Here is a 14,104-nt window from a genome sequence, read left to right as displayed (position 1 = left end):
TTACCAACCAACCAAACCTTCACGTCCTCAGAGATAAACATTCTGGAACACCCAGTCAAGAGTCTTCAGGCTAATTCAAGAGCACTTTTATTTAAAATACGACGGGGTCATTGCAACCGGCTCCCTTAAAGGGTACACCCTTCTCCTTTCTGAGAGCCAGGTCACAATTGGTTTAAATGTAATGTAAAACACAGAGGGTCAATTACCTTTTGCAACTAGTGTGCAAGCAGATAATAATTAGATGTCCATTAAGACATGATGATTCCTAGAATTGCCTTTTTTTGTTATAACTACAAACCCTTGTGCTCTTGAATTCAGCTATGATGATAACATTGTAGTTTGAGATTTAGTGAGAGACATCTGCAGACATTGGAGAGAGTGAGACAGACATTGAGTGCAGAGTTGAGCTGAGAGAGTGGTGAGAGGAGGTGAGGCTGTATGTATCAAAGCGTCGTCTCAGAGCAGGAGTGCTGATCTAGGATCAGCTTTGCCTTTTAGATCCTAATGAATATGATTATAAGGACAGGGGGACCTGATCCTAGATCAGCACTCCTACTCTGAGACGCTTCATGAATACGGTCCCTGATCTACAGAATAGGTGAGACAGCCTGTTGAAGGCGGGGCCTGTAGGAAGTGGACTGGTGGGGTTAGTGCTACAGGAACCAGATCAGGAGTGAGGGGGGTTGAGGTGGGAGGCAGCGGGTGAGGCAGGGGGGTTGAGTTCAGGTGAGGGGGTTGAAGGAGGGGTGGGTACTGTTTAGGATCAGGGTGGGTGTTGGGGGGATGTGTGTTGCTTGGCTTAGCTGGCAACCTATACTACAGGTATTAGCTACCACCACACGCTACTACTACCATCATCACTTCACCACTATAGAGTTCACTCTCTCAGGAGGAGGGTTCTACTAGGCCTACGGCAGGACAGGAGGGACACTTGATGCTAAATCTCCCCCCTCCCAGAAAAACCAACGGTCCGCTCCCACGTAGTGGCCGGTTACTCGCCAATCGGTTAAGGGGACGCCGGCGGCGCTACGAGTAGTCGGGTCAGATGTCGTCGATCTGTTGGTCCGCCAGACAGACGGACGGACGGTGACCCAGTTGGGGGGGTGGGAGGAGTGAGAGGGAGGGGTAAAAAAAAAAAGACAAAAAAAAAGACAACAAAACAGGAAGAAGCAGTAATTAATTGAAGTCAAACTGGACTATGTCCAAAATGGCACCCTATTCCCTTCATAGTGCACTACTTTTGAACTAGAAGTAGCAGTACACTATATAGGATATAGGGTGCCATTTGGGACACTTTTAGAGTGAAATTACGTAATAATGTTTGCGTGTGAAGGTTTTCGATGGGCAGAGTGAGACACACAAAAAACAGGCATGGTTACATGGCTGTATGGAAGTCACAGGGACAGTGGCGGGGGGATGAGATCAATATACAATCAGTATATTCATGCTTCTATCTATATTCTATAATGACTTCTTATAGCAGATGAAGGAGCCCATACTACTGATGAAGGGACTAATAGCTAGTTGGATGTTGTTGATGGGAATGGCTGTGGAGCAATAGTAAATGGCGGATATTTAACTAATCAAGCTTCAAATGACAGTTCCCATCAAAGTCCAACATTACAGGACCCATAATAAAACCCCTCATATAGAGTAGATCTTTTTAAATATACATCTTACTAACTGTTGTCAATGACTAGTAGTGAATGAATAGCGAGACCAGAGAGTGACAGAGTGACACTTGTGTTTGTGAATGATAATACGGTATCCAGTGAGGAGAAAGTGGATACACACACCCCCTAAAAAAAAAGAGTGCATTCATGAGTGAGTTGAAAATATGATACAGTAAGACGAGTGGGTTGCTATTGGAAACGGGAACTGTCAGTTACAGTTTCATGCGTCGCGCCTAGGTAGGTGGGGCCTAAGAGGCAGAAATGGAGAAGGGGGAGAGGTCAGTGGAATGGGAGGGGAAAGGGGGCGGGGCTAGTCACCAGGGGCTCCGTGTGTTCCTTGAGCTCCTCCAGATGCGCTAATATATTCTTCTTAGTGATGATGCCCAATACAATCCTGTACAAACACACACCTGTTACTCAGGAGACTGCCCATCACACACACACAGAGAAAGACAGCAGCACAAAACATAAAATAATAACTTAATATGACATAACAAACTGACAAATCATAACATACCAAACATATCCTAATAGTATTGCTTTAAAAAGGAAGGTAAATAAACGTCAATAAATATACTACTTCTACTTCAGTATGTGTCAATTGGATGCCAACTAGTGTTTTTCGTGCATATGATTAATCTTTGTGTCGGTTTCAATAATTTCCTTATTCATTTGCAATGGATTCTAATCTTGTGAGTACAGAGTCAAGTATTGTAGATAAATAACCAAGGATATAGTATGTCTGATGTTTCTACGTTTAGCCTAAATGTATAGCTACTGAATGATACATGAATTGAGACCAAAGGTGGCGTCAAACAATAGAAAATGATAAAATAACAAAAATATACAACAAATGTATAAAAACAAAGGACTGCTGTCATCTGTAATCTCAGTCACTCTCAGTACTCCCCTCTCCTGACTGTGTCTAAACATCCACCTTTAAATATATATTTAGACTATGACTGCCGGGTAATGACGCACAGAACAAGGCGTTATCCAATGAGGGTTTCTATACTGAACAAAACGCAACATGCAACAATTTCAAAGATTTATACTGAGTCATATAAGGAAATCAGTCAATTGAAATAAATTCATTAGGCCCTAATCTATGGATTTCACATGACTGGGCAAGGGTGCACCCACTGGGGAGCCAGACCCAGCTTTATTACAGACATAAATACTCCTCAGCACTCCTCCCCCCACCCGATTCCAAAGGTGAAGAAGCCGGATGTGAAGGTCCTGGGCTGGCGTGGTTACACGTGGTCGGCGGTTGTGTCACAGTTCCCTGTGATCCTCTCTGCCTCTGAGCTCTGTACTTATAGAGTGATGGCTCCTCCCCAAGTGTCAGACATCTCAGATTGTGAAATAACCTTTGATCCCTTGGCAAATCATTTCCCCAACAAATCTTTCTCTCTCACAATGATTTCCACAGATGGTTACGTAAGTGCTGGTTAGGATGATGACCTTTGGACACCTCTACGAGAAGAGCCTCGGTAATACATACTCAAACATGCTGGTTAGGTTGGGAGACGTACTACTACCTATTTTTCTCTTGGGGTCATAAAGTGGTGAGATTGATTTGGAGAGGAAATATGAGAAGGAGAGATGTTTCCCCAGGTATGATGGTTGGCAAATGTGATTTTCAATCATGCACAAGGCCTTGTACTTGTATATTGTTTGGCATATCACCCCGTGTCACCGAAGTTGGCAAGACAAGTCCATTTCCCAGCCCCGTGCTCTTGTGCCCTTTTGTTCCAACCGCTACAGACAGCTCAGCTGCTTCTAAACACGACACACGAGTCCCTCTAATATTTTTCCCCAAAGGAAACTGGATAAAACAATGTTCTGTCACAAGCTTGCATGATGTGAATTTTTCTAATCTATGATTTACACTCACTATTTTTCAATGAACATATTGCATCCCTTAGAGCCATGCTACTGAATAAACCTAGATAGGTTTCCTCTCTGTATGATCCCTGTTCTATAGTAATGGTAGTAGTATATTGGTGATTGTGTTTCTCTCCTGTCTGGTATTTGTTAAGTGGTATTTCAGTAGTTATATATTAAGCGTAGCACAGCTAGCATTTAGCTGAGAGGGCATGCAGGTTACAGCCTACAGGTTATGACAGGTTATAACACCAGGGTTCCCAGTGTCCATGCATCGCCCTATAGTGAGGGGATGCATGGCTAGCACGTCCCATTATCCAGACTAGCATGTCACTTAGAATGGATGATGTACAATGCTAGTAGTGTGTGTATATTGGAAGAGACCTTGAGAGTGTGTTGTTTGGTTTGTGTTGAGGGAACTCTGTGTTGCCTGTTGAGGTGTTAGTTCAGGTTGACAACACTGAGGCTGAGTTAAGGAGGACTGAGGAAGACTCTTTCCCCCAGTGTTCCCTCCTTCTGATCCTCCTCATCTTTCACCCCCACCCCTCCAAAATACATCCCCCCATTTTCCATGCCACCCTAGCCATTACCCTCCCCCCACACCCCACCCTCTCGTTTCACCCTTTAAGTGTCACCAGACATTGTCGGAGGCCCAGCTTGGACAAACTCCTAACCCTCCGATCCCCCCCACCCATCACCCCTTCCCATGCCACCCTACCCCTCTCCCTTCCCTCATCTCATCTCACCCGTTGTGTGTCACCAGACACTGGCGGAGGCCCATCTTGCGGAAGATGTCCACCACGATCTCCATGGGCGTGTGGTCGGTGACGGTGAAGGGGCTCATGTCCAGGATGGAGCGCAGCTTGAGGGGCCGCGGACTGTCGGCGGGCAGCGTGGGGGCGTGCTGCGTGAAGTAGACCCGCGAAGTCAGCAGGATACCCTCCTGCTTCCGCCGTGCGTTCTCTGATGACCGGGGGGGGAGGGCAGGGGGGTGAGAGGGAGTGGGTGGGTGAGTGGAGAAAGAGAGAGAGAGATAGGGAAAGAGATTTTAATTTGGTTTGTTTCTAAACCGGGGGGTAGCAGATAAAGCCCTGCATGGGCATGAAGCCCGAGCCCTACCCATGCCCGCGATGTTCAGGCCTGATTGCTTCTGCCAAATGTAAGGCCCTACCCTGCCTGAAACTTTCTCTGTTAGTATATCCATTAGCTGCTCTTCTCAGTCGGTCACTGGCTTCCTGCCCGCTGCTCGCTCTGCATGTGCTCTGTGAGTATCCATAGCAATTGTGGTCCTCTGTAGCTCAACTGGTAGAGCACGGCGCTTGTAACGCCAAGGTAGTGGGTTCGATCCCCGGGACCACCCATACACAAAAATGTATGCACGCATGACTGTAAGTCGCTTTGGATAAAAGCGTCTGCTAAATGGCATATTATTATTATTATTACAATAGCTCCGCTTGGGCTGCTCTGCTCAATGACGAGACATGAGATAGCAGTTAGCTGCTCCTTTAAGTCACTCTAAACTCCGACAAACTCAAGGTACATTATTCTTTTCTGTGAAATAATCTCTCCTGTTTTATATTTGACGAGGTTGAAGCACTTCTGACACCATCTTATGATCTTAGTCAGATATGACTCTACTGCACAGCAGAGCATGAGCAAATGGCTCAGCTTCAAAATGTTAGTGATCAATTTAGTGATACTGAGCCCTGCCCATACCCTAGTTATTGATGAAAAAACAGGCCCTACCCAGGCTTAACCCGATGCATAATGTAGGGGTCCGTCGGGCTCGGGTTGGGTAACAGAGCTCTAGTGCCAGATAGGGAGGGTTTACACTTTTGGCACAATTCCATTGGTTTCATTGGCACCAGGCAAGCTCAATCAATTAAGTGCAGCTAAAGTATTTGAAAAGAAACAAATACTAGTTGAATTTAGGGTCTGGTTTAATCTGACCGCCCTCCAGACCCTGCCATCTCTCCTCACCTATAGCAATGGTGATGTCCCTGCGCAGGGCGAAGCCAACCAGTCTCTGGGACTCCTTGGAGACGATGACAGGGAAGCCGTTGTAGCTGGTCTCGCTGATGATCCCCTGTAGTTCCTCCACCGTCAGGTCGTCCTGCGTCAGCACCGCTAACGGCGGATCACTACGCCGCGGCCGCATCACCTGAAGTCAGACAGGAATGGAAGAACATCAAGAATGTATCTCCTTGTGAATCCTTTTTTTGATGTTTGTTTGTTTTGATTAAGGTGTGTGTGTGTGTGTGTGTGTGTGTGTGTGTGTGTGTGTGTGTGTGTGTGTGTGTGTGTGTGGATATAATCACCTCCCGCGCCAGCGTGGTGTGTGTGAACTCTTCCTTGGCGTCGAGGAAGGGGTACCCGTTCAGGCGGATGTGTGACTCGTAGATGCCCTCGCGCCCGAAGGCGTCGCCCACCCACTTGCTGGTCATGACGGCGGCCATGAGGGGCACGATGTACTCCAGGCCGCCCGTCAGCTCAAACACGATGACCACGAGAGACACGGTCATCCGTGTTACACCACCTGGAACGCAACACAATGATTCACTTCTTATTCACCTTTAATTTTACCAGGTAAGCTGACTAAGAAGTGAGGACACGTCTCCCGAGTGGCGCAGTGGTCTAAGGCACTGCATCGCAGTGCTAGCTGTGCCACTAGAGATCCTGGTTCGAATCCAGGCTCTGTTGTAGCCGGCCGCGACCGGGAGACCCATGACGCACAATTGGCCCAGCGTCGTCCAGGGTATGGGAGGGAATAGCCGGCAGGGATGTAGCTCAGTTGGTAGAGCATGGCGTTTGCAACGCCAGGGTTGTGGGTTCGATTCCCACGGGGGGCCAGTATGAAAAAAAAAAAAATAATAATAATAATGTATGCACTCACTAACTGTAAGTCGCTCTGGATAAGAGCGTCTGCTAAATGACTAAAATGTAAATGTAACACATTATATTTTACAGCAACAACCTGGAGACAAGGGAAGAGTTGCATGGGAGAGGACCAAAGTCATTCAGCAAGATCGATTACATTTTACACAACACATTTTATCGACCAACACAGTCCATATAACAATATATCACAAGAAGGGGAAGCTGATACTGAGTAGGATTAAGAACAACAGACAGGACCATAAAAACACATAAAGACCCACAGCCAGTGAGGTCCTTCAAGGACCTCAGCCATCCGAAACATGGCCTGTTCACCCTGCTACCATCTCGCAGACGGAGACAGTACAGGTGCATCAAAACCGGGACTGAGAGACTGATAAACATCTTCTATCTCCAGGCCATCAGACTGCTGAACAGCCATCCCTAGCCGGAACCTTAGAGACTGCTGCCCCATGTATATAGAGGCATTGAACACTGGTCACTTTAATCATGTTTACATACTATTTTATACGTATATACTGTATTCTAAACATGGCTCATCCTATAGAACTACTGCTGTACACACCTTTTCTATTCATATACTGTTATATACAAAAGTTTGGACACACCTACTCATTCAAGGGTTTTTCTTAATTTTTACTATTTCTACATTGTAGAAAAATGCTTTGCTGGTGACACTGTCTGTGATTTATTTACAATTCAAGGCACACTTCACCAGCATGGCTACCACAGCATTCTGCAGCGATACGCCATCCCATCTGGTTTGGGCTTAGTGGGACTATCATTTGTTTTTATACAGGACAATGACCCAACACACCTCCAGGCTGTGTAAGGGCGTTTTTACCAAGAAGGAGAGTGATGGAGTGCTGCATCAGATGACCTGGCCTCCACAATACCCCGACCTCAACCTAATTGAGATGGTTTAGGATGAGTCGGACCGCTAAGTGAAGGAAAAGCAGCCAACAAGTGCTCAGCATATGTGGGAAGTCCTTCAAGGCGGTTGGAAAAGCATTCCAGGTGAAGCTGTTTGAGAGAATGCCAAGAGTGTGCAAAGCTGTCATCAAGGCAAAAGGTGGCTATTTGAAGAATCTCAAATATAAAATAGATTTACATTTAACACTTTTTGGGTTACTACATGATTCCATATGTGTTATTTCATCGTTTTGATGTCTTCACTATTATTCTACAATGTAGAAAATAGTAAAAATAAAGAAAAACCCTGGAATGAGTAGGTGTGTCCAAACTTTTGACTGGTACTGTATATTTATATTCCAGACTCTGACATTGCTCGTTCTGATAATGCTAGAGCTGGCACAATTGCCGTATAACCTACGTTTATGGATGAAGACCGTCATGGAAATAAAATACAATTAATTTACTGTATAACGAATGCCCCACTTCACATTTCTCAAAATAGTTTTTAAAAAACGATATAAAAAAAAAATATTGATTCATTTAATTAATATGAATCGATTATTTTAAATGATTATTTTTCACAAATTGAATGATTCGCTTAGCCATTGTAGCAGTTGGGGTTCTGTTCAATCACGGTGAATCGAATCATGGGAATCAAAATAATAATTAGTGAATCTCGAACAGTAAAAGGAAAACATTTTGCTGTAGCCTTCCTTTTGAATTGTGTTGTTGCAAAACTCATTTTGTAGATACTTTAAGTTGGTTTGAACATTCAATTTATTGGGACATTGCAACTCAATAACTAACGTTAGATGCTAGTAGTCAGCCTGAAGTAAACACTTCTAAGGTAAGATACAGTTTATTACGCCCTATAAAATCTGCGATGGGGAAGCACGCTGAAACAGTCATTTCTAAAGTCTTTTTTCAGAAAAACATTTCCAATTAAATGTTGACTGCAAAGTAGGCCTACCTGGCATGATGATTTGTACGAACCGCGTGCACATTTATTTTCCAAACTCTGCAATCACATGTGCAGTGCAGAAACCTGACAGAAACACCGCTAGCCTCAACAGTCTCTTGCTATGCAGTTGAATTAAAGTGGAACTACACCCTCCCAAAAAAAAATTCCCAGACCTCAAAAGGGTTCTCCTGACCAGTTGAATGATAGGGTAACATTTTGATTTCTACCTAAATAAACATTCCCAAACGTAATAATTTTTCATGAGATAGCCATAAACTGGTAATGTTGCATAGTTTTAGAAAGTTTTTTAGAAAGTTTTTTTTTTTCTTGAACTCTCCTTTCTGGTAAAAACAGTAAATAATAAATTGCTGAGGTGTACTCACTTTTGAGGACACAAGCTCAAATACATAGTACAAATATTGTCAAAAATCATATGATTTTTTCACTATTCAACAAAAGTGGGGAAATAGAGCTTGAAATGATTGAAATGCTTTCTAAATATAATAACAATCCAATTATAAACGACTTGCTATAAGATGTCACATTTCTTATAACTGTAAAATAAATATGATCATACTTAGTGACAGTACAATATTAGCACTATTTCATAAAACTGCCGACAGATAATTTTCTCCTAAACGTCCACTGAGTGGCGCAGAGACACCATTCAAATGTGTGCATACTCGTCAGCTTTAGGAGGAAGTGATTCTGTCCGTCTGTGACCAAGAGAAAGTGGAATTGTTTCAATTATATTAATAATTTCGTATTTCGTCATGTTGAGAGCTCTAAATCCGGCTGAGATTAAACTACACAGGCTGGATCCGATAGACTGTCACCGTTCGTTCATATGACGTCTCACAGGCTGGGCTCACTCGCTCAGAGGAAGAGTAAATCAATTCTTTGTCTGGATAGGCCAGAAAATGTGACACCTCATTCCCTATGCAAATGTGGGGTGTGAAACCTGACACTTCAAGTCTGCTCTGCTAAGAGAGTAAAAGGGGAGAGCAGACAGATGGGGCTTTCTGGCACTATAAGACACAGGACCCTACGGCGTTCAGAGCGCTTTGTACACCAAAATGTCAGTTGGAACCGGTCCAAAACCGCTTAAAGTTCCTGATATGAGGGACTTAACATAGCAGTGTTGTGGACTTAGAACATACAATTGTGTGCATTTGAAAGTGAAAACATGAAAAATAATTGAAAAATGACAAACCTTGAAAGATAAAACCAAGATAACAAAACTGAATTTGGGAGAAAAAAATAAAAAAGGATTTCATAGGGCCCTATAAACAACACAAAAACATGAAATGCTATTTGAACAGTTATTACGGAGACCGCTGTCATTTGGCTGGCCAAATACCGTCATCCAAAATTCCATGATCATCACAGCCCTAGATATATTGCTCGTTCTGATACTTCTTCATTTCTTGTTTTTTACTTTTTGGATCATGTGTGTATTTGTATTGTATTGCTAGATATTACTGCACTGTTGGAGCTAGAAACATAAGCATTTCGCTGCACCTGCAATAAAATCAGCAGATCTTTGTATGTGACCAATAAACTTCGATTTTTAACTCACCCAGACATGCTGCGGCCCCCACCATGGCATAGAGTCCCGGGGTGATGCAGTCGGTGCCTACCTCGCACCACTCCCTGAACACTAACCAGTCGTGGTGGTAGTATGCCAGCTGCTCCACGGCGATGCCCACGATACGCCCGGCGATCGCCCCGATGGCCATACTGGGGATGAACAGGCCAGCCGGAACCTGGAGACAGGAACCACAACTTAAAAGACCCACTCCAGCTATTTCTGAACTTATCCTGTTGAAAAAAGATCCTGAACTGAAATTCAAATTCTGATTTTACTCAATGCTTTTCAACCCAAACCTGATCAGCATTATTTAAAGTGTAGACTACAATCTAAGATTTGTATTAGACCACAATCTGATAGACATTTACCAATACAACCACATTAACTGCCGGGGTACATTAACTAGACATGCCTCACCTTAAGTCCGAAGGTGAATATGGTCATAATGATCTTAAAGATAAGCGCCAGGCACAGCTGCCATATGGCTGCGTACACCCCGGGCCCCGCCGGCTTGTTTGGAGATGCATCCACAAACGCCTTACTCCCGTTCATCTGACTCCTGTACTGGCACAGCTGGGACGACTCCAAGGGTCCGCAGTCGGTAAACAACTCTTTAATCAGCTCGCTGGTGTTCTGTCGCGTGTACGGGTTGGGGAATGCCACGACGGCGGTAATGGCCGCCACGAAGATCACCTCCAGGATGGGGTACTTCCCGAAGCGGGTAGACTTCCTCCTTCGGCACCAGGCGATGTTGGCTTTGATGAAGAAGGCCCCCCAGAGACCCCCAAACACCCCCAGCAGGATGAAGGGGATAAGCTCAAACAGGTACCAGGGGGTGTGGTACTCCACATAGAACAGGACCAGACGGCTGTTGCCAAACGGGTTAATGGAGCGGAGGACAAAGGCTGCCACCAACGCAGCGAAGAAGGAGCGCCACAGGGTCTTCAGAGGGAAGTAGTAACTCACCTGGGGGAGGGGGAAGAGAGAGAGATGCAGACAGGTGAATAGCGGAGCAAGGTAATTATAGCGTGTGATTCAATGTCTCATACAGACCCACAGTCAGTCACAGGCACATGCACATGCACACACACACACACAGTATACATTGTACCTCCTCCAAGCTGAAGAGTACTCCTCCTATGGGAGCACCGAAAGCGACAGACACCCCAGCCGCTGACGCTGCAGATAGGACCTGCAGAGAGAAAACAAAACAAAAGATTAGTACCAAAACACAGGCCCGAGTCAGCTGAAACACTGACAGGAATTTACCCAAAACACAGTCTTAAATCCTACTACGTGGTGACACAGAAAATGTCTAAAAACAAAACTCAACACTATCATGTAATACAATGGATACAAACACAAACCATATCCTCGCTATTCTTAGCCTCGTTCTTGCTGTACTTGGACAATAAAGTTGTATGGTATTGTATTTTACCACGCCTAACAGTAGATCACATATTGCACGCACCTCTCTCTTCTTGGCCTCGTTCTTGCTGTACTTGGGGAAGAGGTATGAGAAAATGTTTCCACAGCAGCAGGCCACATGGACCAGGGGTCCCTCCTTCCCCAGGCTCAGCCCAGACGCTACAGCCAGCACCAGGGTCACCGTCTTGATCAGCAGGGTCCACTTCCCCAGGTAACCCCGGATGATGAACCCACTCAGAATGGTCTTTATCTGGGGAGACAGAGAGATGGGGGAGGAGAGGGGAAATAAGGCAATTATACTGGATAAATGATTTATTTATAGTCTTAATCTGGGGGACAAAGAGGAGGGAGGAGACAATAAATAAGATATGCGTGTGTCCCATTAATATCTCCTTCTCCTGAAGTGTGCACTCTTTCACTACTTCCCACAAATCATTGGATTGGTGGAGGCAGGGGCTAGTGGGAGTTTCCACCATATTTCTTCTACCAGTAATTTCCTTACAAATCAGTGAAGGGAAGTGAACAAGTGCACACGTTGGGAGGAAGGAGAGATACTTGCGACATAGCCAATGTAAATATCCTTTGTTCTCTGGGAGAGAGAAGGGAGAGGAGGTGTTAAGTATTTAAGTAGAGTCTATTGAAAACATTAAGATCACCAGTGTGCTGGAGTTTCCTTTCTATTAAATGTCTAAGTAAGGGAAATATGTGCATACATGAAAATCATGTACATTTGTAAATTGAAGAAATTATCCTTTTAAATTCAACAAAATAAATAAGGTAAATGTCCAAACATATCCCAAACTGCTTCAGACTAAGAATTCTGCTGATTTTGTACGTTTGCCCACTGACAAAGAAATGATCAGTCTATAATTTTAATGGTAGGTTTATTTGAACAGTGAGAGACAGAATAACAAACAAAAAATCTAGAAAAACGCATGTCAAAATTTTTATAAATTGATTTGCATTTTAATGAGGGAAATAAGTTTTAGACCCCCTATCAATCAGAAAGATTTCTGGCTCCCAGGTGTCTTTTATACAGGTAACGAGCTGAGATTAGGAGCACACTCTTAAAGGGAGTGCTCCTAATCTCAGTTTGTTACCTGTATAAAAGACACTTGTCCACAGAAGCAATCAATCAGATTCCAAACTCTCCACCATGGCCAAGACCAAAGAGCTCTCCAAGGATGTCAGGGACAGAATTATAGACCTACACAAGGCTGGAATGGGCTACAAGACCATCGCCAAGCAGCTTGGTGAGAAGGTGACAACAGTTGGTGCGATTATTCGCAAATGGAAGAAACACAAAATAACTGTCAATCTCCCTCAGGCCTGGGGCTCCATGCAAGATCTCACCTCGTGGAGTTGCAATGATCATGAGAACGGTGAGGAATCCGCCCAGAACTACACGACCATAGTCACCAAAACAACTATTGGTACACACTACGCCGTGAAGGACTGAAATCCTGCAGCGCCCGCAAGGTCCCCCTGCTCAAGAAAGCACATATACAGGCCCGTCTGAAGTGTGCCAATGAACATCTGAATGATTCAGAGGAGAACTGGGTGAAAGTGTTGTGGTCAGATGAGACCAAAATCGAGCTCTTTGGCATCAACTCAACTCGTCGTGTTTGGAGGAGGAGGAATGCTGCCTATGACCCCAAGAACACCATCCCCACCGTCAAACAAGGAGGTGGAAACATTATGCTTTGGGGGTGTTTTTCTGCTAAGGGGACAGGACAACTTCACTGCATCAAAGGGACGATGGACGGGGCCATGTACCGTCAAATCTTGGGTGAGAACCTCCTTCCCTCAGCCAGGACATTGAAAATGGGTCGTGGATGGGTATTCCAGCATGACAATGACCCAAAACACACGGCCAAGGCAACAAAGGAGTGTCTCAAGAAGAAGCACATTAAGGTCCTGGAGTGGCCTAGCCAGTCTCCAGACCTTAATCCCATAGAAAATCTGTGGAGGGAGCTGAAGGTTCGAGTTGCCAAACGTCAGCCTCGAAACCTTAATGACTTGGAGAAGATCTGCAAAGAGGTGTGGGACAAAATCCCTCCTGAGATGTGTGCAAACCTGGTGGCCAACTACAAGAAACTTCTGACCTCTGTGATTGCCAACAAGGGTTTTGCCACCAAGTACTAAGTCATGTTTTGCAGAGGGGTCAAATACTTATTTCCCTCATTAAAATGCAAATCAATTAATAAAAAAATTTGACATGCGTTTTTCTGGATTTTGTTGTTGTTATTCTGTCTCTCACTGTTCAAATAAACCTACCATTAAAATGATAGACTGATCATGTCTTTGTCAGTGTGCAAACATACAAAATCAGCAGGGGATCAAATACTTTTTTCCCTCACTGTATATAGTGTGTGTGTGTGTGTGTGTTTGTGTGTGTGTGTGTGTGCAATTTTACCTCAGGTATACCGGAGCCACAGGCGTAGGGGGCGAACACCTTGACCAGTAACACAGCCAGGAAGGCGAAAGACAAAGCCCAGTAGATGTACATAAAGTAGTTCATAATGTAGGAACCAGGGCCCTGGGAGGGAGAGGAGGAGGAGAGAGAGGAGCAGCATATTATTAACTGTCAATACACTGACACAGGGTATAATGACATTTGTTCTGAGATTAGATTCTGAAATGTGTCTGCTTCAGAAGACCTACCAAAACTCCTTAGATCATCTATAACACCATGGAGTCAGTCTAAACAGTGTTGAAGACACTTGAATCTCTCTCACCTCTGCCTGACTTGTC

The 14,104-nt window shown here is 44.5% G+C and overlaps 1 protein-coding gene across 3 annotated transcripts in view; it reads right to left on the bottom strand.

Moving 5' to 3' along the window:
* The window catches only part of LOC311131990 (H(+)/Cl(-) exchange transporter 3-like), a 31,768-nt gene that overhangs the window by 3,353 nt on the left and 14,311 nt on the right, over positions 1–14,104 (bottom strand). The window contains exons 5-14 of one of the 3 annotated variants that reach the window (XM_084165153.1): positions 13,767–13,889; positions 11,394–11,600; positions 11,034–11,114; positions 10,340–10,888; positions 9,911–10,097; positions 5,879–6,096; positions 5,541–5,721; positions 4,307–4,523; positions 1,992–2,067; positions 1,000–1,056 (exon numbers count right to left, since the gene is read on the bottom strand). In XM_084165153.1, coding sequence (XP_084021279.1) covers positions 1,042–1,056; positions 1,992–2,067; positions 4,307–4,523; positions 5,541–5,721; positions 5,879–6,096; positions 9,911–10,097; positions 10,340–10,888; positions 11,034–11,114; positions 11,394–11,600; positions 13,767–13,889 — 1,854 coding nt within the window. In that variant the 3' untranslated portion in view covers positions 1,000–1,041. Of the gene's footprint in view, positions 1–947; positions 1,057–1,991; positions 2,068–4,306; positions 4,524–5,540; positions 5,722–5,878; positions 6,097–9,910; positions 10,098–10,339; positions 10,889–11,033; positions 11,115–11,393; positions 11,601–13,766; positions 13,890–14,104 lie in introns of those variants that run through there. The other 2 variants (XM_084165152.1, XM_084165151.1) reach the window with 2 other exon arrangements.

This window comes from Coregonus lavaretus (assembly GCF_964263955.1).
Source record: "Coregonus lavaretus genome assembly, chromosome: 7".
Taxonomy (NCBI): domain Eukaryota; kingdom Metazoa; phylum Chordata; class Actinopteri; order Salmoniformes; family Salmonidae; genus Coregonus; species Coregonus lavaretus.
Note: the sequence above shows the minus strand (reverse complement) of the source record. Positions and strands in the feature narration are given on the sequence as shown.